This window comes from Bufo bufo, chromosome 2, assembly GCF_905171765.1.
Source record: "Bufo bufo chromosome 2, aBufBuf1.1, whole genome shotgun sequence".
Classification (NCBI taxonomy): domain Eukaryota; kingdom Metazoa; phylum Chordata; class Amphibia; order Anura; family Bufonidae; genus Bufo; species Bufo bufo.
Window position 1 is genome coordinate 680,879,119 of NC_053390.1, and position 27,704 is coordinate 680,906,822.

The window sequence follows — 27,704 nt, forward strand, 5'->3', positions numbered from 1 at the left end:
ATGTGAAAAGTCTCTTATAGAAAATCCTTTTAAGGTCGATATGAGCTTTGAATTGAAGAAAACTTTAAATTAGGGGTGCACCGAAATGAAAATTCTGGTCCGAAACCGAAAATTCAGGATGCCCTTGACCGAAAACCGAAACCGAAACTGCCTTTTTGCCCAAATACTTTTAAAATACTTTTTTTTAATGATTTTATTAATAATTCTTTTTCATGAATTTAATAAATCATATTATATATGGAGAGGGGGATCTGTGGGTGGCGCTGTTATGGAGAGGGGGATCTGTGGGTGGCGCTGTTATGGAGAGGGGGATCTGTGGGTGGCGCTGTTATGGAGAGGGGGATCTGTGGGTGGCGCTGTTATGGAGAGGGGGATCTGTGGGTGGCGCTGTTATGGAGAGGGGGATCTGTGGGTGGCGCTGTTATGGAGAGGGGGATCTGTGGGTGGCGCTGTTATGGAGGGGGGGATATGTGCACTGTTATGGGCATAACAGTGCACAGATCCCCCCTCCCCATAGCAGTGCCATAGACCGATCCCCCTACCCATAACAGCCCCGGCCCTGCTGCTCACAGCAGACTAATCACTCACTGCATCTTTATTTTACCTTACAATCGTGACGCTCCAGTAACAACTCTGCAGGCAGAGCGGAGGGCGGCGTAACGTCACTTACTCACGTGACGCACCTGCTCCGCCCACTTTATGAATGAAGAAGGCGGAGCAGGCGCATCACGTGAGTAAGTGACGTTACGCCGCCCTCCGCTCTGCCTGCAGAGTTGTACTGGAGCGTCACGATTGTAAGGTAAAATAAAGATGCAGTGACTTAAAGTAAACCGCCCGCCCGCAGATGGTGAGCTACTTGGTGGGTGACAAATCCCACACCCCATATTTTCGGCTGATATGTAACAATATCGGCCGAAATGGATTAGGTACATTTTCGGCCGATATTTTCGGCTGCCGGAATTTCGGTGCACCCCTACTTTAAATCGATATTTGGCTTACCGTCTAGCGTCTGCTGTCTCCCTATTGCTTCAATGGAGCTTTAAATATTTGCCGACTTATTCAGTCGCTCCATACAGCAAGCTGGTTTAAATTTCGCAGGAGTTCCAAAGATCGCGGGAGTTGCCACTCTGTTCCGCAATTTCCTTTGGTGCAGCTTTCGACGATAAGAATAGTTAATCCTTTACTGTAGAAATTTTCTTCCGTATGGCCATACAGTATTATCGGAGGTTTTTCAATGCAGGTACATCACTTGTTTCACCATACGCGTTACGGGTAGATTCACTCTCCCTTCCTCAGTGGTTCCCAGGAAATTGCGGAACAGAGTGGCAACTCCCGCGATCTTTGGAACTCCCGTGAAATTTAAACCAGCTTGCTGTATGGAGCGACAGATAAAATAAAAATGTCATTTTCAAAATGATCCAAACATGAAGTAGACATATGGGGAATAGGGTTGTTGCGGGTATCGAAATTTTGATACCCAATCGATACTTTTGTCCCGGTATCGATATGATACCGGGATTTCCATTTTTTCGACACTGGGCTGCGCAGTCTAGTATCACGGAACATGAGCATGCTGCTCTCAGCAGTCTCTCCCTCCCCCCTGTGCTGCCGCTGCCGCCAATTTACGGAGAGAGGGGCGGGCGCACTGCACCACCAATGATAGGACTTTTCCTACACAGAGCGGCGCCCAGAGATGTCCCAGCACTTACTATTATTCCTGGGTGCCGCTCCGTTCGCCCGCTGTGCCGCATTACTGTCTCCTGCTCCATATGCCAAATACTATCGGAGCAATGGGGAGGAGACATCAGCTTCTCTAGTGGGCGTTCCTTCTCCCTGTGGTGTGCTGGCATATGGAGCAGGAGAGGAGACAGTAATGGGGCACAGCGGGCGAACGGAGCGGCGCCCAGGAATAATAGTAAGTGCAGGGACATCTCTGTGCGCCGCTCTGTGTAGCCTAATACTTAAAGACTACTTTATATAGGTCCAGACTTTAACACATAATACAGGAGGCGGGTGCCGGCAGCAGAATCGCATTGCGGGCACCCTGCCCCTGATAGGGAGCTGCGATCAGCGGCAGTTAACCCCTCAGGTGCGGCACCTAAGGGGTTAACTGCAGCTGATCTGCTGCCAGTACCCGCCTCCTGTATTAAGGGGTAATTATCATTGGTGGCGCAGTGCGCCCGCCCCCCTCAACCCCCCCACCCCATTAAAATCATTGGTGGCACAGTGACCCCCCCCCCCCCCCCACCCCCCTGTATTAAAATCATTGGTGGCAGTGGCCACAGGGTCCCCTCCCCTCCCCCTCATTGGTGGTGCAGTGGCAGCTTCTGATCAGAGCCCCAGCAGTGGGGCTCCGATCGGTTACCATGGCAGCCAGGATGCTACTGAAGCCCTGGCTGCCATGGTAACATCCAGAGCAGCAAGGACAGTGTGAAGTCCTATTCACCCTGATAGAGCTCTATTAGGGTGAATAGGACAAGGGATGAAAAAATCCCAGGTTCTAGCCCCTAAGGGGGGAAATAGTTATTAAATAAGTGTAAAAAAAAACCAAAATATTAAGTATGAATCACCCCCTTTCCCAATTTCACATATAAAATGTATAAACAATAAATAAACATATCGCCACGTCAGAAAAGTCCAAACTATTAAAATATTGAAAAAAATCTATGCGGTGAACGCCGGAGCAGAAAAATAAAATAAAAACTGCGCTATTCGCCATTTATTTAAATGCAGATTGCACGTGGCTTTTTTGGTTAATTTTTTCGCGTGGTATCGAGTATCTCAATACTTTTTTATGGTATCGAAACCGAATCAAAAATTTGGTATCGCAACAACTCTAATGGGGAATGTAAAGTAATTACTATTTTTGGAGGTATTACTATCTACTATAACAGTAGAGAAATGGAAATTTGGTATTTTTTTATGAATAAAAATGGTTTAAGTAATTTTTACGACTGTCATGAAGTACGATATGTCACTAGAAAACAATCTCAGAATGGCCTGTATAAGTAAAAGCGTTTTAAAGTTATCACCACATAAAGTGACACTGGTCAGATTTGCAAAAAATTGCCTGGGCAGGAAGGTAAAAACAGGCCTGGGGTTGAAGGGGTTAAAGCCATAACACAGTTGGGAAAAAGGTAGAGGATTGATGATGCCATTGATTCCATCCGGAATTTCTGATAGGCAAGATATGAATTCAGATTACGGTACTTCTGTTTGAACCAGAATTAAAACTGGTTTCCAATTAGATTTTATCTCGCTTAAAGGGGTTATCCGAAACTATAAACTGCCCCCCATATGCCGTGCCCCTCACATGGAATATACTTACCTGGGTCCATGCTCCCTGCGCCGCTCCTGGTCCCCGTATCACCCACCGCCGCTGCAGCTTCTTCCCGTGTGCCGATGGCAGGCGGGGACGAACCTCCCTAGCGTCACCCGGGATGCTAGGAAGGCTAGTCCCCGTCCCGCCTGCCATTGGCTGCCAAGCCCCCTCCTCCCCGTGTGAGGGGCCCGGCATATGGGGGAGGGGCAGTCTATAATTTCGGTAACCCCTTTAATAAAGCTAACTGTTTTGTAGAGTGCTGTCGCAAGTGTGTGACTTTCATTCTTTTTGGTGGGAATTTTTTAAAGTCTAACTGATAACCCTCCTCTATTATACTTCTTACCCAGGGGCTTGCTGTAATATTTTGCCAGACTTGCGGAAAGAAAGACGCGTTTGAAGACTGGGCCTTGGGCTTAAACAACAGTCCTTTTGATTTATTTCTCCTCCAGTCAGTGCTTTTTCTTTGGTCTCTGATCTCCTCTTTTTTTCTCCCTAAACAAAATGGCTTTCTTTGTTTAGGAAAGGATTGCACTGGAAAACCCTTCTTTTTGTCAGAATCTTTGTCTAAAATATCATCCAGCGCAGGACCAAATAGAAAACTACCCTGACAAGGAAGGGCGCATAATTTGGATTTTGAGGCAATGTCTCCTTTCCACCCTTTCAATCCTAAGGGATCTCCTGGCTGAATAAGACAAAGCTGCTGATCATCTTAAAGTGTCAGCTGACGCGTCAGAAATAAAATCAACCGCCTTCAGCTTAGTAGGAATTGCTTCCAGCAGTTGTTCCCTCTGGGTTTTATTAGCAATGTGGGATTGTAATTCCCCCAACCATATCTTAAGTGACCTAGACACCTGCGTAGTAGCAATATTAGATTTAAAAGAAGAAGTAATCGCTTCCCAGTTCTAATAAGATAAGTGCTAGCTCTTTTATCCATAGGGCCTTTCAGGGAACCTAGATCTTCAAAAGGGAGGGATGATTTTTTGATACTTTTGCTACAGAAGCATCAACCCGAGATACGTCTTGCCAAGCAGACACATCCTGATTAGGGATGAGCGAATCGACTTCGGATGAAACATCCGAAGTCGATTCGCACAAAACTCCGTTCTAATACTGTACAGAGCAGGAGCTCCGTACAGTATTAGAATGTATTGGCTCTGATGAGCCGAAGTTATTAACAGAGCCTGCCGTGCATGCCCAGCCGACATACAGGGAGAGGAGAGATCTTCCTCCCCCACCGGAACACCGCCCAGCCGCAGACATGAAGGGGTATGAGGATTCCCCCTGTGTCCTCCCACATGGCCAAAAGGAAAACAGACCGGACTTGCACAGCGGCTTCTAGTGGAGACTTACGCCGTCTGGTAATCTCCATCAGGTGTGAAGACGACCCAGAGACCCTGCAGCCTCCTAACTGATCCAGGAAAGATCCATTCCCCTCTCCTATAGACAGGAAACGGGAAGAAAACTGAGGAATGGAGAGAGGAGGATCATTTTAATGATCTGGGAAGTTCCTGTTTCCTGTCCGGATGGGGGAGGATCTCTCACAGGTGCTGTCACGGGGTGTAATGTAAAAACCCTTTATAAACTCCACAATAGCCTAAAATAAAACATTATATAAGTTCTTTTCTCCAGCACTGGTCTGCTGCTTCCGCTGCAGCCAATCACTGTCCTCAGCCGTTTGTAGACCAGCAGCGCACAGCGTTCCTGCTTCATTGAATAGATGCAGATACTTTACATACTGTACTGGTAACGTAGCTAGATTCCTTGTAAGTTATCCTACGTTTTAATTTACGTCAGCAAAACAGTTAGCCCCCCAGGTAAATACTATGTCAGTAGGGATGTTTGTCTAACATTATATTTACCTGATAAACACCTCATTCTGAGGATAAAAAACATTGTACCCATTTAATCAGACTGTAATGTTTGTATTTGTATCAGTTTTGTGGATATTCCCACAGGCTACACCACTAGCACTGCATCCAGCCATCTCTGTCTTCTCATCCATGTCTATGCAATGCACTTACACTGCCAGCCAGCCACTTAAAGAGGGCAGGCATCGTGTTTATAGAGCAGGAGGAGCTGAGCAGATTGATATATAGTTTCTGGGAAAACTTGTAGTTTTTACATTTATATCTGCAGTCCTGTGAAGAGCCATCGGTACAGCATGGCGGTATCTGTGACTGACCGCTATCTCTGTATGCACAATATACACACAATGCCATCAGTCACTGATAACACCTCCCTCCTGTACCGATAGGTATTCACAGAAACTGAAAAATGCAAAGATATAAATTGCAGGTTTTACTGAATCTTTTCCCATAACACTATACATCAATCTCTATAACCCATACAGAATCATTGTTTGTCAGCAGCAGAGGCTGTTTAGACAACGTGATCTGCTGCCGGCAAACAATGATTTAGGTTTCTGCATCTCATTCACGTTCAGGATTTATATGCAGATAGTCTGCAATGAAATCCGCAGGTGTTCGCAGGGAAATCCGTGTGGTCAATCCGCATCAATTGGTGCGGATTTTACTCTCCCCATTGAAGAGAATGGAGAAAATCCGTTCAGGAAAAATAGAATAAATTGACATGCTGCGGATTTTTAGGCTAGGTCTACACGACTACATTTGTCGCGCAACATTTTGTTGCACCAATGTTGCGCGACAATTTTTATAATGGTAGTCTATGGTGTCGCACTGCACCATGTGACATGCTGCGACGCAGTCGCAAAAAATCTATTCAAGATGGATTTTTCTGTGACTGTCGTGTCGCAGTCGCAGCATGTCGCATGTTGCAGTGCAACACTATAGACTACCATTATAAAAATTGTCGCGCGACATTGGTGAAACAAATGTTGCAGTGTAGTTGTGCCCTATCTGTTGCGCGACTTATTGTCACGTGACAAATGTCATCGTATAGACCTAGCCTAGAATCCACGCGGAAAAAATCTGCATCCTGTGCATGAGAATTTCAAATTCTCATAGAATACAATATACATGACCTATGGTCCGGATTTTCAGCACGCAATCCTGATAGTGTGCATGTAGCCTTACACGGGCAGATTATCGCAAACCAGCATTCGTACGGCTGCTGGTTAGATCACGTTTTTATGTGTGACATATTTTTGAAGAATATTTGATGTTATTTTTATTTTTCCATGTCGATATCTACATTTAAACAAAAAACATAAAATCCTGCAGTTTTTCCACTGCCCACTAAGCCTAATAATAGGCGCCACTTTTTGGTCTGTACAGATCACATTACTGCAGTTACTACTTATCAGTACTCAGAGGTGATATCATTGCAGGCAGGCTTAGGCCTCTTTCACACGGGCGTGTCCGGATGCGTCCCAGTGCATTGCGGCAAACCCGCGAGAGTAGGAACGCAATTGCAGTCAGTTTTGACTGCGATTGCGCTCCGATGTTCAGTTTTTATCGCGTGGATGCAATGTGTTTTGCATGCGCGTGATAAAAAACAGACTGTGGTACCCAGACCCGAACTTCTTTACAGAAGTTCAGGTTTGGGTTAGTTGTACAGGGTTAATGGTTGGTGATATTAACTTCCTGTTTGTGGCACATTAGTATATGTGAGGGGGGAAACTTTTCAAGATGGGTGGTGACCATGGTGGCCATTTTGAAGTCGGCCATTTTGAATCCAACTTTAGTTTTTTCAATAGGAAGAGGGTCATGTCACACATCAAACTTATTGGGAATTTCACAAGAAAAACAATGGTGTGCTTGGTTTTAACGTAACTTTATTCTTTCATGAGTTCTTTACAAGTTTCTGAGCACTTATAAAATGTGTTCAATGTGCTGCCCATTGTGTTGGATTGTCAATGCAACCCTCTTCTCCCACTCTTCACACACTGATAGCAACACCGCAGGAGAAATGCTAGCACAGGCTTCCAGTATCTGTAGTTTCAGGTGCTGCACATCTCGTATCTTCACAGCATAGACAATTGCCTTCAGATGACCCCAAAGATAAAAGTCTAAGGGGGTCAGATCGGGAGACCTTGGGGGCCATTCAACTGGCCCACGACGACCACCAATCCACTTTCCAGGAAACTGTTCATCTAGGAATGCTCGGACCTAGCACCATCTTGCTGGAAAAACTCAGGGAACGTGCCAGCTTCAGTGCATAGAGGGAAACACATCATCATGTAGCAATTTCGCATATCCAGTGGCCTTGAGGTTTCCATTGATGAAGAATGGCCCCACTATCTTTGTACCCCATATACCACACCATACCATCAGTTTTTTTGTTCCAACAGTCTTGGAGGGATCTATCCAATGTGGGTTAGTGTCAGACCAATAGCGGTGGTTTTGTTTGTTAACTTCACCATTCACATAAAAGTTTGCCTCATCACTAACCAAAATCTTCTGCGTAAACTGAGGGTCCTGTTCCAATTTTTGTTTTGCCCATTCTGCAAATTCAGTGCGCCGATTTGGGTCATCCTCGTTGAGATGCTGCAGTAGCTGGAGTTTGTAAGGGTGCCATTTGTGAGTAGCTAATATCCGCCGAAGGAATGTTCGACTAATGCCACTCTCCAGTGACATGTGGCGAGTGCTACGCTGTGGGCTCTTGCTTAATGAAGCTAGGACATCCACTGATGTTTCTTCATTAGAGACAGATTTCATGCGTCCACATTTTGGCAAATCCAACACTGAACCAGTTTCACGAAACTTAGCAAGCAGTTTGCTAACTGTAGCATGAGAGATGGGTGGTCTCGTAGGGTGTCTTGCATTGAAATCTGCTGCAATGACCCGGTTACTGCGTTCACCAGACATCAGCACAATTTCTATCCGCTCCTCACGTGTTAACCTCTGCGACATGTCAATGGCTGTAAACAAAGAGAAACTTGTAAATAACTCATGAAAGAATAAAGTTACGTTAAAACCAAGCACACCATTGTTTTTCGTGTGAAATTCCCAATAAGTTTGATGTGTCACATGACCCTCTTCCTATTGAAAAAACAAAAGTTGGATTCAAAATGGCCGACTTCAAAATGGCCGCCATGGTCACCACCCATCTTGAAAAGTTTCCCCCCTCACATATACTAATGTGCCACAAACAGGAAGTTAATATCGCCAACCATTCTCATTTTATTAAGGTGTATCCATATAAATGGCCCACCCTGTAGTGTAGATTGTATTATTTCCCCTTATAACATGGTTATACGGGAAAATAATAGCATTCTGAATACAGACTGCATAGTACAATAGGGCTGGAGGGGTTAAAAAATAAATAAATTATAATTTAACTCACCTTAATCCACTTGTTCACGCAGCCGGCATCTCTTCTGTCTTCATCTGTGAGCAATAGGACCATGGTGATGGATCATGTGATGAGCGCAGTGACGTCATCAAAGGTCCTATTGCTCACAGATGAAGACAGAAGAGATGCCGACTGCGTGAACAAGTGGATTAAGGTGAGTTAAATTATAATTTATTAATTTTTTAACCCCTCCAGCCCTATTGTACTATGCATTCTGTATTCAGAATGCTATTATTTTCCCTTATAACCATGGTCCCCATCCCGATCGTCACCTAGCAACCATGCGCGAAAATCACACCGCATCCGCACTTGCTTGCGGATGCTTGCGATTTTCACGCAACCCCATTCATTTCTATGGGGCCTGCTTTACGTGAAAAACGCACAAAGAGGAGCATGCTGCGATTTTCATGCAACGCACAAGTGATGCGTGAAAATCACCGCTCGTGTGCACAGCCCCATAGAAATGAATGGGTCAGGATTCAGTGCGGGTGCAATGCGTTCACCTCACGCATCGCATCTGCGCGGAATACTCACCCGTGTGAAAGGGGCCTTAGGCTACTTTTACACTGGCGCTTTGGTTTCAGTTTGTGAGATCCGTTCAGGGCTCTCACAAGCGGTCCAAAACGGATCAGTTTTGCCCTAATGCATTCTGAATGGAAAAGGATCTGCTCAGAATGCATCAGTTCAGTCTCCATTCCGCTTTGGAGCGTTTTGGTGTCCGCCTGACGATGCGAAGGCAAACGGATCCGTCTTGGCACACAATGTAAGTCAATGGGGACGGATCAGTTTTCTCTGGCACAATAGAAAACAGATCCGTCCCCTATTGACTTTCAGTGGTGTTCAAGACGGATCCGTCCTGGCTATAGAACACATAATACAACCGGATCCGTTCATGACAGATGCATGCAGTTGTATTATTGTAACGGAAGCATATTTGCAGATCCATGACGGATCCGCAAAAATGTTAGTGTGAAAGTAGCCTTAGAATGACAGATGAGACAGGATCCACCATTTATAATAGGTGATTGTCAAATCTTATCTAATCTTTCCTTGTACAATGACCTCTGCACAGGTCACAGAGCATGCCTAGAAAACTCTCCCATAGAAGTCAGTGAGATCCCTCCAGACCATTGTGTCTATGGCCCATGGGGCTGCCGTAAAGCAATTTTCTAAATGCTGTTAAAGGGTGGTGCAGGCAGTATGTAGTGATGACCTATCTGATCTGGAGGAGTCTGACACCCAGCACCCCCGCTGGTCAGCTGTTTGAAGAGGAGGAGGAGCGACATGCGAGCGCTGCTTCCTCTTCCTAAGGGCTCGTTCACACGACCGTTTTATTTTTCAGTTTTTTTGCATTCCATATACGGTCCATATACGCAACTATTCATTTCAATGGTTACGCAAAAAAAATGGCATGTACTACGTATGCGTTCAGTTTCCGTATTTCCGTACCGTTGAAAGATCGAACATGTCCTATTATTGCCTGCAAATCACGTTCCGTGGCTCCATTCAAGTCAATGGGTCCTCAAAAAAATCGGAACACATACAGAGATGCATCAGTATGTCTTCCATATCTGTTCCGTTTTTGCGGAATCATCTATTGAAAATGTAATGCCCGGCCCAATTTTTTCTATGTAATTACTGTATACTGTATATGCCATACGGAAAAACGGAACAGAAACGGAAACACAACGGAAACAAAAAACTGTACAACGGATCCGTGAAAAACGGACCGCAAAAGCCATACGGTCATGTGAAAGAGGCCTAACACTGCAGAGGCATAGTGTAATTACAAGTACTCAGTCCCTTCAAGTGAATAGAGCGAGTACATTTAATTACCCTGCACTTCCGAGATGACGGGCAGTGTAATGAAGAGGAAGCTGCACTTGCGCAGAGCCTCCTCGTCTCACAGCTGATCAGCGGCGGTGACGGACCCCTGCAGATAAGATAATGATGACCTATCCTGAGGCAAGACGGCAGCCCCATAATCATGTTCTGTAATCAGAAAATAGAGATTAGTAAAAGAAAAAAAAAAAGTGTTAATATCTGGTTTTAACTGACAGGTAAAATGTTTGGTGACGCATTAAGTTTACAGTAAGTTTGGAAATGGCGCTTCCTTCAAAAGAACCTTAAAGGGGTTGTGTAACCTCATACATTGGGGGGCATATCGCTAGTGTCTGATGGGTGCCGGTGGCTCATGTATGTTATATTGAATGATCAGGATGTATATGAAATACTGCCAAGTAAGCCCATTTCTTTATTGGAGGAGGGCTTGGCTTTGGGAGTGCTTAAATTTAGGCAAGTGGAATAGATGCAAATCCAGGATCCCATTACCTCCATAATATATGGCCTTCCTAAAATTCACAAAGGGATTACACCTCCCCCCTTAGGGCTCATTAACACAAACGTATTTTTTGTCTGTCCCGTTTTTTTATGCAGCCCGTATGCTGAACCATTCACTTCAATGGGTCCTCCAAAAAACGTAAATCACTCTGTATTTCCGTGTCCGCATGGCCGTTCCACAAAAAAATTGAACATGTCCTATTATTGTTCGCACTACGGACAAGGATAGGACTGTTCTGTTAGGGGCCTTCTTTTCTGTAAGGCTTCTTTTACACTTGCGTTTGGTGTGGACCCGTCATGGATCTGCACAGACGGATCCGTTCAGATAATACAACCGCATGCATCCGTCATGAACGGATCCGTTTGTATTATCTGTAACATCGCCAAGACGGATCCGTCATAAACACCATTGAAAGTCAATGGGAGACAGATCCGTTTTCTATTGTGCCAGATTGCGTCAGATTCGTTTGGCTCAGTTTCGTCAAGCAGCAGCGTTTTGGTGTCCGCCTCCAGAGCGGAATGGAGACTGAACTGATGCATTCTGATCGGATCCTTTTCCATTCAGAATGCATTAGGGCAAAACTGATCCGTTTTGGACCGCTTCTGAGAGCCCTAAACGGATCTCACAAACGGAAACCAAAACGCCAGTGTGAAAGTAGCCTAAAATGTGGAAAGAACACAGCCGGTATCTGTATTTTGCGGATCCGCAAAACACAAGCGGTCATGTGCATGAGCCTTTAGCCTTATTATCTCAGGGGTGGTTTGCTGGTCTGATTTTATTATATACCAGGCTTCTAAAGAAGTGCGCTGCAACTTATTCTCTACAGTCTGGTATACACCTAATAGGGAGTAGTGCGATTACATCCCTCCGTACCGCGCCATGTTGCATCGGAAGCGTTGACTTACCATTTATTTCAACATGGCAGCTATACACCAGATTTGTGTCATTATATCCTGGAGGTGACAGCTTTTCTTATGAAACAACATTTCTTTACATTTGGTAATTGCTATGTTTTGCAGAAAAGAGTTATCTCAATGGGAGCTAAATATTAGCCAATCTTTCAATGGCGTATTGGGAAACGAAAGTAATTTACAATGTCCAGAATCCGTTTTTGGACAACATAAGATGGTACGGCAGATACGTTGATGTTCTGCTATTCATTTGGCGGAACGGATGCAGACCCAGAACTACGGACGTGTGATTGGACCCTTAGTCTGGCAGTAAGGGCTCATGCACACGATTGTATGTATTTTGCGTTCAGCAAAAAAAAGGATGACGTCCGTGTGCATTCCATGTTTTGCGGAATGGAACAGCTGGCCCCTAATAGAGTCCCATCCTTGTCTGTAATATGGACAATAATAGGACATGTTCTATTTTTTTGCGGAATGGACATGCGGAAACGGAATGCGCATTGAGTAACTTCCGTGGGTTTTTTTTGCGGACCCATTGAAATGAGTGGTCCCGCATACGGTCCGCAAAAAAGATGGAATGGACATGGAAAGAAAATACGTTCATGTGCATGAGCCCTAGAGCTATAAATCAATTGAAACGCGTCAGAGGATATGAAACCGTGTCTTTCCTGGTTGGGTGTGGACATGCCGAGCTCACTCCATTCCATACTACATTAGGTGCTGCAGTTCACCACTCTGTGAGTTGTCACAACCCTTGGTAGATAAAAAAAATAAATTATAGGCCATTTAACCCCTTCCTGGTGGTTATCTTTTATTTTTTCATTTTATTGTTTATTCCTTGCTTTCCATGAGTCATAACTTTATAAAAAAAAAAAATTTACATCCCCATATCAGGGCTTGTAACATAATTTTTTATTTTTTTTTGCAGGACAACTTGTAGTCTCTAACAGCACCATTTAACCCCTTACCGACCTGTGCCGTACATGTACATCACTGCGGGACGTGACTTTCTGCCCAGCGCTGTACATGTACGGTGCTCTGATCGGGCAGGTGCAGGAGCTGCTCTTGTGTTTTGCAGGACACATGTATTGTAATTCATTGTAGAGGGGATCAGACCCCTAAAAGTCGCACAGTGGGACAGTTATAAAAAAGTTTAAAAAAAAAAAAGTGTACATAATAAAAATAAGTCTCAAGTAAAAAAAACACCCCTTTCCCATAATTGACATAAAATTGTAAAATAAAAATACGAAAAAAAAAGACATATTTGGTGACCCAACCTGTCGGGTGCTCGCCGTAAAAAAAAAAAAGGGCCAAAACACCCATTTTTTGGTCACCTTGCCTCCCAAAAAGCGATCAAAAAGTCGTATGGGCTCCAAAACGGTACCAATCAAACCGTCATTTCAACCCACAAAAACTAAGCTCCTACCTAAGACAATAGGCCAAAAAATGTAAAAAAAAATATGGCTTTCAGAAAATGGCAACACAAAAACAAGATATTTTCTTTCCAAAAATGCTTTTACTGTGTAAAACTTTAACCCTTTTGCTACCAGCGCCGTACAAGCATGACGCCCGCTTGCACGTGCAGCGGGTGTCATGGCCGGCAAGTCTCTGCTGTTTTAAACAGCATAGACCTGCTGCTAATTACTGCAACCGGCAATAATGCCGATCGCGGTAATTAAATGCTTTAGATGCCGTGATCAAGTGAGATCACGGCACCTGAATGCGCAAAAACCCGGAAGCGTGAAGCCCTGTGCGGCCAATCGAGACTATAGTACATGTGCTGAATGCTCTGAGTCTCTATTAAGAAATTCAGAGCATTAATGCTGCAACCAGATGGCAGGCCAACATAAGAAATGAGCAAAATGCATTGTCATTTTTTAAATCCCTTTATAGGTCAAAATAAAAAATACTAAAACATCATTCATAAGGTCATTTATGAGGCTTAAAATGATAATAAAAAAAAGTTTAAAAATATTTACAATTTTTTTAAAAAAAAAGTTTAAATCGCCCTTACTGTATAATAAAAAAAAAAAAACTTAACTAAATAACAAATATAAACATCCTGGGTATCACTGCGACCGAAAACGCCTATAATATTAAAATAAAAATCCAATAGGGCGAATGGCGTAACGGAAAAAAGGGTAAAAATGGCTGGTTTGAAATTTTTCATTGCTTCTCTTACCCAAAAAAATGAAATAAAATGTGATCCAAAAGTCATGCACACTTCAAAATGGTATCAATAAAAACTAGGAATTGTGCTGAAAAAAATGAGCCCCTAAACAGCTCAGTAGTATAAAAAAAGTATAAAAAAGTGGGGGTCAGAATATGGTGACGTAAAAAAATAAATTAAAAATTTCTCTGTTTAAATTAATTTTTACACTATTTGCACATAAAAAACCTAAACATATAGGGTATTGTTGTAATTGTACTGAGCCAGAGAATGAAGGGCATGGGTCAGTTTTGCCAGGAACAAAACCTGTAAAATGGTGGAGGGATTGCGTTTTTTGTTTCCAATTCCACCCCATTTGGATTTTTTTTCCCGCTTCCCACTACATTTTATGCCATAATTAATGGTGACTGGGAAAGTACAACTTGTCCTGCAAAAAATAAGCCCTCATACAGCTATGTGACTGGAAATATAAAAAAGTTATGGCTCACGGAAAATAGGGAAGAAAAATGAAAACGCAAAAATGAAAAAAACCTCCGGTATTCTAGGGGTTCCTCCACCACTTTCGGGGCTCCATTCTCGATATAGGTGCAGGACCCACTGCTGGGACCATACCCTAGCGATATGCCCCCATTGTCTGTGATGAGACAACCCCTTTAAAAATGAAAGTGTTTGAACGAATATTCCGACACGGTTTTTGATCCTGCCCGTTTCAATGGGAAGTTTGAATGTGGATTTGATAAGGAATCTGCACCAAGAATGAACGCGTCACTTCCGTTTTCCTTGCCGTGGTTCTTAAAACCTCAAGGGTGGAAAACTAAAGCAAACAACAAGCGGTTTTTACATTTTGTGGGCCTTTTCAGCCCAATTTTTTTGGGTGCAGAATCTGCACCAAATCCACATAAAACCCCTGTGTGAACATACCCAGAGGGCATCCCCTGACCCGAGCACACTGCCTCATCATCATTTCCTATCTGACCGTGGACTCGCATCATGACCGTGTTTTTAACCTTTTGCAGTGTAAAGGTTGAAAGCGATGGAGGACGTGGACTTGCCACGTGTGGACATATCCTCCAAGAGCTTTGTGGGAAGTGATTGACTGTAGAGTCAGCTACAAATGGCCTTTGGGTCTGGTTGTGTCAGAACTTGGACCTTCTGGAGAATCCTCTCCTAGCCAGGCACCTGGGTGTCTGTTACCTGCCCAGCCCTTGTACCAAATCATGGAAGAAACCTGCCCAAATTGTATCATGTATCAAAACTGGGGTGAAGGAAAACTGGCTTAGCTGCCCCTAGCAGCCAATCAGATTCCACCTTTCAGAGCTCCTTGGTTGCTATGGGTAACTAAGCCAGTATTGCTTCAGACCCATCGGCTGTCTCTGGGGCAGAGCTCAGCCTGGCGGCCATGTCCTCCTCCGCCTACGTGTGGGAGAGGCTGTGCGCACAGATTACAGCGGCCCACCTCTGGTCACGTGGTGACGTCACCGAGCCGTCAGTGCACGGAGGCGAGCGCCTCACGACATGGTAGCTCTGCAGCCCGAGCCCGCCGTCTCCTGATCCCGCTGCTGGACTGGTGAGCTCGCCGGTGGATCCTCCATGGAGACCCCACCTGATCCCTACCTTCCCTACGACGGGGGAGGGGACAGTATTCCTCTACGGGAGCTGCACAAGAGAGGTATGGCTCTACCGAGCGCGCCTCGTCATTCTCCGGGAGGAGACCATTTTCTTGTGAGGCGGCAGCAGCAGCAGCGCCTTCCCCGCCGTGTAGGCTGAGTTATGTATGGAGAAGAAGGCCTAGTGTATATACATTGTGTGTATGTAATGGATATAGTGTGTGTAATGTGTATATATAGTATATGAGTTCTAGTGGGACGATGAGTGAGAGCAGCGGAGTCCAGCGGTAACCTGTGTGACACAGGGTGAGAGACTATTTATAGACTATGTTGTGTCATATATAATGCGTAGTATATAATACCGTAATATCACTTATAGACTATAGCTGTGGTGAGGTCACGTGATGCCAGGTACAGGTGGATCTCTGCTGTAGTGAGGTCACGTGATGCCAGGTACAGGTGGATCTCTGCTGTAGTGAGGTCACGTGATGCCAGGTACAGGTGGATCTCTGCTGTAGTGAGGTCACGTGATGCCAGGTACAGGTGGATCTCTGCTGTAGTGAGGTCACGTGATGCCAGGTACAGGTGGATCTCGGCTGTGGTGAGGTCACGTGATGCCAGGTACCGGTGGATCTCGGCTGTGGTGAGGTCACGTGATGCCAGGTACAGGTGGATCTCGGCTGTGGTGAGGTCACGTGATGCCAGGTACAGGTGGATCTCTGCTGTAGTGAGGTCACGTGATGCCAGGTACAGGTAGATCTCGGCTGTAGTGAGGTCACGTGATGCCAGGTACAGGTGGATCTCGGCTGTAGTGAGGTCACGTGATGCCAGGTACAGGTGGATCTCTGCTGTAGTGAGGTCACGTGATGCCAGGTACAGGTGGATCTCTGCTGTAGTGAGGTCACGTGATGCCAGGTACAGGTGGATCTCTGCTGTAGTGAGGTCACGTGATGCCAGGTACAGGTGGATCTCGGCTGTAGTGAGGTCACGTGATTACAGGTGGATCTCGGCTGTAGTGAGGTCACATTTTATAGCAACCAATCAGATTGATCCTTTCATTTTCCAAAGGAGCACTAAAAATGGAAGGTGGAATCTGGTTGCTATGGGCAACCCAGCCAGTTTTCCATCACACCAGTTGGGATACATGTCCCCTTTTGAGTGGTCCTCTCCGTCACGTTGATGCATTTTCCAGTTTCTTTGCTGTGTCTGTTGAGTTCACAGTGATTGTATGCTGCAAACATCCATAGGGCATTACAGTACAGTGACACATACCGGGGGACATAGACAGCTCCCAGTGTTCTGTAGGTCTTATTAACTGTATACTTGCTGGCTTCCACTTTACCTGCTGGCAGAGCCCTACCCATGGCACATTCATTTGATATTGAACCCTAAGAGTTTTCAGGGAATTTCATGACTACTTATGTTTTATATTGGTGTATACTGTTGATAATATGATTTGTTTGGCTGAGCCATAGAGGTTAGACCCTCACCTACCTGGGTCCTTTTTGACGTGCGGTGCAGATATTAGGCTACTTTCACACCTGCGTTAGGTGCGGATCCGTCTGGTATCTGCACAGACGGAGCCGCACCTATAATGCAAACGATTGCATCTGTTCAGAACGGATCTGTTTGCATTACCATGAACAAAACAAAAAATATATATTTTTTTTTGTTCATGATAATGCAAACGGATCCGTTTTGACTTACATTGAAAGTCAATGGGAGGCGGATCCGTTTTCAATTGCACCATATTGTGTCAGTGAAAATGGATCTGTCCCCATTCACTTACATTGTAAGTCAGGACGGATCCGTTTGGCTCCGCATCGTCAGGCGGACATCAAAACGCTGCAAAGCGTTTTGGTGTCCGCCTCCAGAGCGGAATGGAGGTTGAACGGAGGCAAACTGATGCATTCTGAGCAGATCCTTATCCATTCAGAATGCATTGAGGCTAAACTGATCCGTTTTGGACCGCTTGTGAGAGCCCTGAACGGACCTCACAAGTGGACCCAGAAACGCCAGTGTGAAAGTGTCCTTAAAGGGTTTCTACCACCAGAAATACTGTTATGTAGCTGACTGACATTGGCGATGCGCTGATGTCAGCGCTACATAACAGTATGTTTTTTTCCTTTCTCCCTTCAGCTGTTCTGATAAAATAAGCACTTTTATAATATGCTAATGAGCCTCTAGGTGCTATGTGGGCGTAGAATCAGCACCTAGAGGCTCCGTCTACTCACCCTTTATCCCGCCTAAGTCCCCTGTTCTGCCCGCCCCTTTCCTCTTGATTGATGCCACGGTTCGCAGCATCGTTGACGAAATCCCGCGCCTGCGCCGTTCACTTCTGTGTTCGGCGCAGTGAGTGAATGATGCGCTCCTGGTGCCGGATTCCAGAAGAGCGGCCTTCACTCACTGCGCCGAAGACAGAAGTGAACGGCGCAGGCGCGGGATTTCGTCAACGATGCTGCGAACCGTGACATCAATCAAGAGGAAAGGGGCGGGCAGAACAGGGGACTTAGGCGGGATAAAGTGCGAGTGGACGGAGCCTCTAGGTGCTGATTCTACGCCCACATTGCTCCTAGAGGCTCATTAGCATATTATAAAAGTGCTTTTTTTTACAAAAACGGCTGCAGGGACTAATGTTAGAAACACACTGTTATGTAGTGCTGACATCAGCGCATCGCCAATGTCAGACAGCTACATAACAGTATTTCTGGTGGAAGAAACCCTTTAACTCCACATCATGTTAATTTATGTTGCAGATTTTCTGCTACAAGAATCTTTGACACAAATTGCAAATGTGACTGAGAACAGATTTCCAAATAAACAGAAATGTAGATTCCAACTGAAATCAATGGAGCACAGATGTGACTGCTGCAGAATAACCTCTGAACTCCATCTAAAACGGAACCTCCAGGGCGTTTAGTAGCAGACATTTGTGAACCTACCCTTAGGGCTCCTTCACACGAGCGGGTGCCATGCGGGTATTCTGCAGCATCAATGAGAGCCAAGCCGCGCTCCGGCCAGCAGAGACACGGAGCAGTAACATGACTGATAACGCTTCATTGGTCTCTGTGACCTTTTTACTACAAAATCACAGTGAGATAAAGTTGTCACCGTGATTTTGTAGTAAAAAGGTCACAGAGAGGCACGGAGCATTATTATCAGTCATGTTACTGCTGCGTGTCTGTCCTGTCCGGGAGGGGTCTTGGCTCTCTTTCACGCATGGGATCCACTAGTGTGAAAGAGCCCTTAGGGTTTGTCCTCACTGCAGATTTTCCACGGATTTCGCCTTCTGCATTGAAAAGGATGGAACCTGCAGTGGTAAGCTGCATGCATCATATTATCCATCAGTCCAGCCAGTGTCAGACTGTGCAAGGGCAAACCCCGAAATAGTAACACCCAGCTGGACATTCATTGAAATTAATTTATAACTTCTAGCAGGAATAATAAAGGAATGGCACAACATAGTCATAAGTACAGACGCTCCAGAATTATTACATTTAATGTGGCCTCCTGCCCTGACAGCTGATGTTGGGGGAGATTACGTCCTGGGTTTCAGCATGCCCACTCCTTTTGGTCTCAGGGGAGAGATGCTGCAGCCAGAAGTTTCCAGGTTTTCCCGTCTCCCCGCTGAGCATGCATGTGTGTGGGTACATGGATGGGAAGACATGGCTGTTGGCTGGCCTCTCCAGGATGTATGGCAGGCTGTAGACCCTGCCCCTGTGTGCTGTACAAACATATCTACCTAGGTGTGATAATCTGCACAACAGGAATATGTCAGCACATTTGTAATCTGTGTGTCCAAATACCAACACAGGGCATCGTTAATTGTGCTGTTAATGGCCTAGCTGAATGTTTAACCCCTTTGGGACCAGGGCACATATTTATTTTTCTCAACGCTTTCAGCCTTCCAAGAGTCATAACTATTTTACTTTTGGGGGTCGGGGGACTGGAGGTCAAAGCGAGTCCCCTGTCTGACTAATCTCTCGGAAGTTGCTGTTGCCTGTGACATCACATATCCAAGCCTTGCTTGAAGCATGTGGGAAGGAGGCCCTAAGACAGCATCATGGCTGACGTAGCGTCTACAGGGCAGCCGCTGCTGCCTCCTCTCGCCCGCTGCAACTGCAGCCGCTGCTGCCTCCTCTCGCCGGCTGCAGCCGCTGCTGCCTCCTCTCGCCCGCTCCAACTGCAGCCAATTACATATGGGATGGGGGGGGGGAATCCAAAATAATCATTCATTAATCGTAATTAGGGATGAGCAAATCGACTTCAGATGAAACCTTGGAAAGGATAAGCAGAAAAGCTCCCGCTCCGTACAGTATTGGAACGAAGTTTTATGCGAATCGACTTCTGATGTTTTATCCGAAGTCCATTTGCTCATCCCTAATCATAATCAAGGTAAAATGTTCAGTTGACCACAATTTTTAGATTTTGGCCATAATCGCCCAGCCCTACAGTCACTATTGAGAAGCTATAATGTGTTTTCTGTCAACTAAAAATTGCACAACCAGAGTACCCTTTTAAATTACCCGGATTTAGCGTTCTCTCTAATCTGTAACTGCGAGCAGGTGTCGTCTGTATTACACTGCCTGCAGCCGCCTCGTATCCAGTTGTCTCAGCCCGCCCCACACACCCCGATTGTCCCTTGTGTGCGCTGTTCTAAAGGGGTTGCCACTACTAGCTGCACATATGCTGGTAACAGCAACGCATGTTGCTTTAAAAGCATTAAAGGGGTATTCCTGTCTCAGACATAGGGGGCATATCGCTAGGATATGCCCCCATTGTCTGATAGGTGCGAGTCCCACCGCATTTGAGATGGAAGTAGTGAACAGAGAACAGTGGTGGAGAAAAACCAGGTGATTGTATAAGTTTTTGTTTTATTTTGTGACGTTGTGTGGTTTATCTCGGACTGCCCCTTTAAAGTAGCCTCTGCTCTGTGAAGTAGCCACAAAGCCAGGTGGAAACAGTGTAACGTCTTTTTACAAACTGTCTACCCTCCCCCACACGTCAGATTAAGGAATGTACCTTCGCAGCGAAAGGAGGAAAAAAAAAATAAGAATCCGTCTTAAGCCTCATTCACACGTCGGTGTTCTCCACGGACAGCACACGTCCGCATTCATTTGAATGTGTGTATTCACACTTGTGTTTCACCACAGTCCGTGCTCTATTTTGTACGTGGTGACGGATCCATCACGCCCATTATAGTCTATGGGTCCGTGAAAGCCACGGATGCCATCTGTGTTGCATCCGTTTCATGGATAAACAGCAAAACACAGACACGGAGGCATCACTGACCACCTTCTCACGGATTTGAGCATGGACTATTGAGGACTGAAAGTTATTTATTTCACATACTTCCAATTCCTGACATTTGGCAATGTGTGGTGTCCCCAACCTGAAGGACCAGTTCAGGTGGTTTTTCTGGATCTGTAAACCAGAATAGACTAGTTATATAAAAAGTGAACGTGTCATCCGATAACAACCTATTGCTTAAGGCTACTTTCACACTGGCCTTTTGGTGTCCGTTTGTGAGGTCCGTTCAGGGCTCTCACAAGCGGTCCAAAACGTATCAGTTTAGCCCTAATGCATTCTGAATGGAAAAGGATCCGCTCAGAATGCATCAGTTTGCCTCCGATCAACCTCCATTCTGCTCTGGAGGCGACACCATAACCCTGCCTGCAGCGTTCTGGTGTCCGTCTGAAGAAACTGAGCCAAATGGACCGTCCTGGCACACAATGTAAGTCAATGGGGACGGATCCGTTTTCTATGACACAATAGAAAACGGATCCGTCCTCCATTGACTTTGTTTTTTTTTTTGTTTGTTTTTTGAACTTTTACTTTTTCCATCTCACGATCTATATTTTAAAAATGTCTATAATCCTGCAATTTTCACACTGGCCCAAACATATATTAAATACTAACGTCAGTATAAAGTAGGGACAGGTGAGTTGGTTTCAGAGGTCTGTAATTTATAAGTTAAAAGTAAGTGGTTGCCGAGAACTAACATCACAATCATTACAGACTGGGCCTGGAAAAGAGTCCTGGCCCCCTGAGAAGAGTCCTGGTTATACATGAATTCCTGCTCTCCTGCCCACCTGCTGATGACTGGCAGTCTTCTACCTAGTTTTCTCCCTTTCTCTCTAGGAGAGAACTGCCAATCATCAGCAGATGGGTGAGAGTGCAGGAGATTATGAATAACCATGACTATTATAAAGTAGATCTGACTCTCTTCAAGGCCTGGGCTGCAATGGTTATGATGCTGGTTCTCAGCAACCACTTATTTTTAGCTCATGAGTGACACACCGCTGAAATCAGCATTTCTGTCACTACTTTGTGCCACTAAGTGACGTCAGCATAAAATTGCTGACAGTTTCCCTTTAAGACAATAGACAGGAGCTGACGCCCTTGACTTTTATGATAGAGGTTTCTAGGTATTGCCTGTGCAGAGGTCAGGAGGGAGCTGATAATTCTGTAAAGGGGTTGTCTCATCACAGACAATAAGGGAATATCGCTAGGATATGCCCCCATTGTGTTATAGGTACAGGCCCTACCTTGGGACCCACACCCATATCAGGAACGGAGCCCCGCAAAGTGGAGACTGGAGGACTCCGCTCCGGCCACCACCAAGCGCGCTACCTTGGAAGAGAATGGCGGCACACGGCGCATAAACTGCCACCGCTCCCATTCACTTCTATGGGCTTGACGGAAATAGCTGAGCCAGTGCTTGGCTATTTTCGGCGGCCCCCTAGAAAATAAATGGAGGGTGGCTGCACATACACCGTGCATCCTCCACCACTTTAGGGGCTCTGTTCTCGATATGCGGTGGGACCCACACATATAAGATAATAGGGGCAAATCCTAGCAATATGCCCCAATTGTCTGTGATGAGACAACCCCTTTAACTATTTAGAGCTGTTACTTGACATGGTCATTCTGCGGGTGGTAAGTCACCTATTAGACCTAGTGGCCAGTGTTAAAATTTCAGGGTTATATACATTTTTATTAAATATAGTGACATGGAAAAATTATTTTAAAACATTTCCATAAAAACATGGAGATTTCTTCTGTCTGATAGAAGGATATGATAGAAGCTGAGCTCTGCTGTGTCAATATGTGGTTTGGAGCAGGGTTTCCCATGAACGTCGCCATGTAAGTCCATGCGTTGTTTTTTTTGTGTGCGTTTTTTGGCGCAGGTCCATTTCAAAAACCTCAAGCTCAAAATGCAGCTATTGAAATAAACACCGGTGGCAAAAATGTGGAATGCCACTCGGACAGTCAACAGCCTGTCGTCACTGCAGCCTGTCGAGTCGGCAAGAGGTGCAGGAAGTGGGAGCAGCAGGGTACGCTGGCAGTCTCATGGCGGCAGCAGTAGAAATTAGTGAGGAAAGTATGAAAATCTTTATTTTTTATTTTTTATATACCATTTGCAGGCCATTAAACAGCATTTTGTTTGTTCTGGAATACCCTTTCAGCCCCCAAGGAAGAAACAGAATTGTGCATTTCAGCACGAATACGCCTCCCTCTGTCTCAAGGCCTCCTGCACACGTTACAAACTACGAGCAATTTTTCTGTGTGGATTCCCGTGCAGAAAAAGCACAGTGTGTTACAGTTGCAGCGCTGCTCCCACTGTGGTGATGGATATAGCTGGGTCATGTGATGCATGGGGCGGGGGTGTCACCTGTGGTCATACAGGATGTTGATACGCAGGGATCGGAGCTAGGCAGCTGTGATGAGGGAGCAAATAATCCAGTGGTGGAGAAGCGGGTATGTATGCTTCTCTTCACAGGGGTCTGGCAGAAAGGCCCCCCCAAAGGTGAACAACCCCTTTAAAGCAAGATGGAGGTGAAATTAAAAAAATATATACCGTATTTTTCGCCCTATAAGACGCACCGGCCCATAAGACGCATCTAGGTTTTTGGGGAGGAATATAAGAAAAAAAATTTTTTTAACCAAAAGGTGTGCTTTTGGTGGGTTTGGAACTAATGGTGGTCTGTGGATGACGGACACTGTTATGGGGGGGATCTGTGGATGACGGACACTGTTATGGGGGGGATCTGTGGATGACGGACACTGTTATGGGGGGGATCTGTGGATGACGGACACTGTTATGGGAGGATCCTTGGATGACGGACGCTGTTATGGGAGGATCCTTGGATGACGGACACTGTTATGGGAGGATCCTTGGATGACGGACACTGTTATGGGGGGATCTGTGGATGACTGACACTGTTATGGGGGGATCTGTGGATGACTGACACTGTTATGGGGGGATCTGTGGATGACTGACACTGTTATGGGGGATCTGTGGATGACGGACACTGTTATGGGGGGATCTGTGGATGACGGACACTGTTATGGGGGGATCTGTGGATGACGGACACTGTTATGGGGGATCTGTGGATGACGGACACTGTTATGGGGGATCTGTGGATGACGGACACTTATGGGGGGGATCTGTGGATGACGGACACTTATGGGGGGGATCTGTGGATGACGGACACTTATGGGGGATCTGTGGATGACGGACACTTATGGGGGGGATCTGTGGATGACGGACACTTATGGGGGGGATCTGTGGCTGGCACTGTTACAGGGGGGGGATCTGTGGATGGCACTGTTATATATGTGCCATCCACAGACCCCCGCCCCTTAACTGTGCCATCCACAGATTCAGTGTGCCCCCCGCCCCCAGTATACAAATATAAAATGTATTATTGAATTAAAAGTTATTAAACATGCCCCCCTCACTCCTAATAGTACTGTATGTCCTAATTGCTCCTGTATAATGCGGGCCGGGCGGCTGGCGCGTCACTCACTGACGTCACTTGCCTGTGCCGCCTGCTTCATTCATAAAGCAGGTGGCGCAGGCACGTGACATCAGGGAGTTACGCTGCCCCCCGGCCTGCCTGCCGGCATTATACAGAAGCAATTAGGATATACGGTACTATTAGGAGTGAGGGGGGCATGTTTAATAACTTTTAATTCAATAATACATTTTATATTAGAATACTGGAGCGGTGGGGCGGGGCTATAGTACAGTGACCGCACCGCCCCACCGCTATTCCCGGCCCCCGCTCCGTACATCGCATCCAGCGATGTAAAACTGCCAGCATTCGCCCCATAAGACGCAGGGGCATTTTCCTCCCATTTATGGGGAGGAAAAAGTGCGTCTTATAGGGTGAAAAATACGGTATATTCTTTTATTTGCAGCTTTTCCATTTTAATTCACAGCAAAGGTTAATAGCAAAGCAAACCTCATTATTTATTAGACCTCATTCACATGAGGTGGACCCATTCATACAACACTCCCTAGTGCACCCTAACCCTGATGCTGAACTTCCCAGAAATATCCCAGCTGTGGTCGTAGCGTGCCACTTGAGTCAAACACAGGCCTCAGAAATGAAAGGAGGGGCCTTATGGGTTTTAGGGCCTTGATTTTATTAGAATATTTTTCAGGCATCATGTCAGGTTTGCAGAGGTTGGAGCTGCTAAAACAAAACAATCAAAATAAATATCCAACAGCAAGAGAAAATCATGGATCCGCACGCTATGCACGGATCTATCATTGCTTCTCAGCATAATAAATTCTATGCATCCCCATAATATACATACTGCAAACGTCGCCTGCTGGTGCAGTTCTGTAGCGTCGGTGGTTGCCACGCGGGGCTGCTCCAAATTATAGTAGGTACCCACTCGTAGAGACAGCCTTGACATGAAGAGGCAGCTTATGCATTTTGATCGAAAGGTATATGAATACCCCCTGTACAGTATGTAGATGATGGGGCTGTATACTATTAAAGGGGGTCACCGGGAATTAAGAAAATTAAAATACTTAAATATTACTTCATTATAAATATATTCCCAAATACCTTTAATTAGTTATAATGGCTTGTTTTGTCAGGGGAGCAGTCATTAGGAGAAATAAAATGGCCGCCATCCTACTAGTCCACACAAAACCTGTCCTAATTACACAGGAGGACAAGTTAAAGAGCTGCGCCATCTTCCTCTCTTACGTGTCAGGGATTATGATCCTGAATAGGGATCGACCGATCATCGGTTTTACCGATATATTATCGGCCGATATTCAGGATTTTGACAGTTATCGGTATCTGCATCTATTTTGCCGATATTCCGATAACTTATCAGGAACACGGATCGCACTGCTGACAGCGCTCTCCGTGTTCCCTCAGCAGCACAGGGGAGAAGGAAGCAGTGTCTCCCTCCCCCTGTGCTGCCGCTGCCAACAATGAGAGGAGGGAGGACAAGAAGAGGGGAGGGGCTATGGCCACTGCGCCACCAATGAAGATAACTCTCATTCATTCATATACAGGAGGCGGGAGCTGGCTGCAGAATCACATAGCCGCCTCCCGACCTCTATGAGTGGTAGCTGCGATCCTGAGGGGTTAACTGCCGCGGATCGCAGCTACCGCTCTTAGAGGTCGGGAGCCGGCTATGTGATTCTGCAGCCAGCTCCCGCCTCCTGTATATGAATGAATGAGAGTTATCTTCATTGGTGGCGCAGTGCGCCCCCCCCCCCCCCCCCCCAACCCCAGTTTTAGACATTGGTTTCGCAGTGCGCCCCCCAGTATTAATCATTGGTGGCAGTGGCCACAGTGTCCCCTCTCCCCTCCTCCTCAGTGGCAGTTCAGATCGGAGCCCCAGCAGTGTAAACCTGGGGCTCCGATCAGTTACCATGACAGCCAGGACGCTATTAAAGCCCTGGCTGCCATAGTCCGCTCCCTTGCTGCTGTGTGCACAGAGCAGCAGGGACAGTGTGAAGTCCTCTTCACCCTGATGGAGATCTATCAGGGTGAATAGGACAAGGGTTCTAGTCCCTAAGGGGGCTAATAGTAAAAAAATAAAAATAAAAAAAATAATAAGTGTAAATGAAAAAGAAAGATTTACAAAAAATACCTACACGTTAACAATAAACATATTCTTTTTCAGCAGATTTGTGTAGGAATGAAAATTCACAGAATATCGGTATAAATTATCGGCTATCGGCCTGAAAGTTCACAGATTATCGGTATCGGCTCTAAAAAATCAATATCGGTCGATCCCTAATCCTGAATACATTTTAATATGATCTTCAGATGAATTTCTTTAGAAATTAGGAGACATGAAGTACAGCGAGGATAGTGGGGGTGTAGATAATGAACAGCAGCACTTGTATGCAGTCTCCATTAACACAGCTCCACATTACCTGTCCTCTCTGTACTTCATGTCTCCTCGTGAACTTCATTCCTAGAGAGATTAACCTGAAGATCTTATCAGCTGTATTCAGGACAGGGTGGATTTGATTTAAATCACTAGTCAGTAAGGCTTGATTTAAATCATAGTTTTCTACATAAATGACTAATTCTTGCTGGTATAACTTATAATATGCAAGTAGATGAATATTTTTAGAATAACAACTTTTCATATTAGTTTGATTAGGTTGATTCTGCATTCATAGGTTTGTAGAAGTTAGGATTAGGGTCTTTTTCTCAACTCTGTTCATGTTATAACATTTTTGCTGTGAAGAAGAGGCATGTGATCTCTGCTGAGTCAAATTCAGTTCTGAGAACTGCAAAAGTAAACCAAGCATCTGTGATAATATCTTGTAGGCAGAGAAACTGCCCAATAATCTTACAAAAACCTCTGGAAGAGCATGACATTGTGAATGGATTAATGGAATTTATTTACCCAAAAGATTACACATATAGAAACATAGAATGTGTCGGCAGATAAGAACCATTTGGCCCATCTAGTCTGCCCAATATACTGAATACTATGGATAGCCCCCGGCCCTATCTTATATGAAGGATGGCCTTATGCCTATCCCATGCATGCTTAAACTCCTTCACTGTATTTGCAGCTACCACTTCTGCAGGAAGGCTATTCCATGCATCCACTACTCTCTCAGTAAAGTAATACTTCCTGATATTACTTTTAAACCTTTGTCCCTCTAATTTAAAACTGTGTCCTCTTGTAGCAGTTTTTCTTCTTTTAAATATTCTCTCCTCTTTTACCTTGTTGCTTCCCTTTAGGCTACTTTCACACCTGCGTTAGGTGCGGATCCGTCTGGTATCTGCACAGACGG

General features: G+C 45.4%; 1 protein-coding gene across 4 annotated transcripts in view; it reads left to right on the forward strand.

Annotated features, from left to right (window-relative positions):
- The window catches only part of CLCN3 (chloride voltage-gated channel 3), a 106,911-nt gene that overhangs the window by 9,618 nt on the left and 69,589 nt on the right, over window positions 1-27,704 (forward strand). For 2 of the 4 annotated variants that reach the window (XM_040418656.1, XM_040418657.1), the window contains exon 1: window positions 15,488-15,687. The exons of the other annotated variants lie outside the window; for them this stretch is intronic. In XM_040418656.1, the coding sequence (XP_040274590.1) occupies window positions 15,609-15,687 (79 nt within the window). In that variant the 5' untranslated portion in view covers window positions 15,488-15,608. Of the gene's footprint in view, window positions 1-15,487; window positions 15,688-27,704 lie in introns of those variants that run through there. 4 annotated transcript variants of the gene reach the window in all.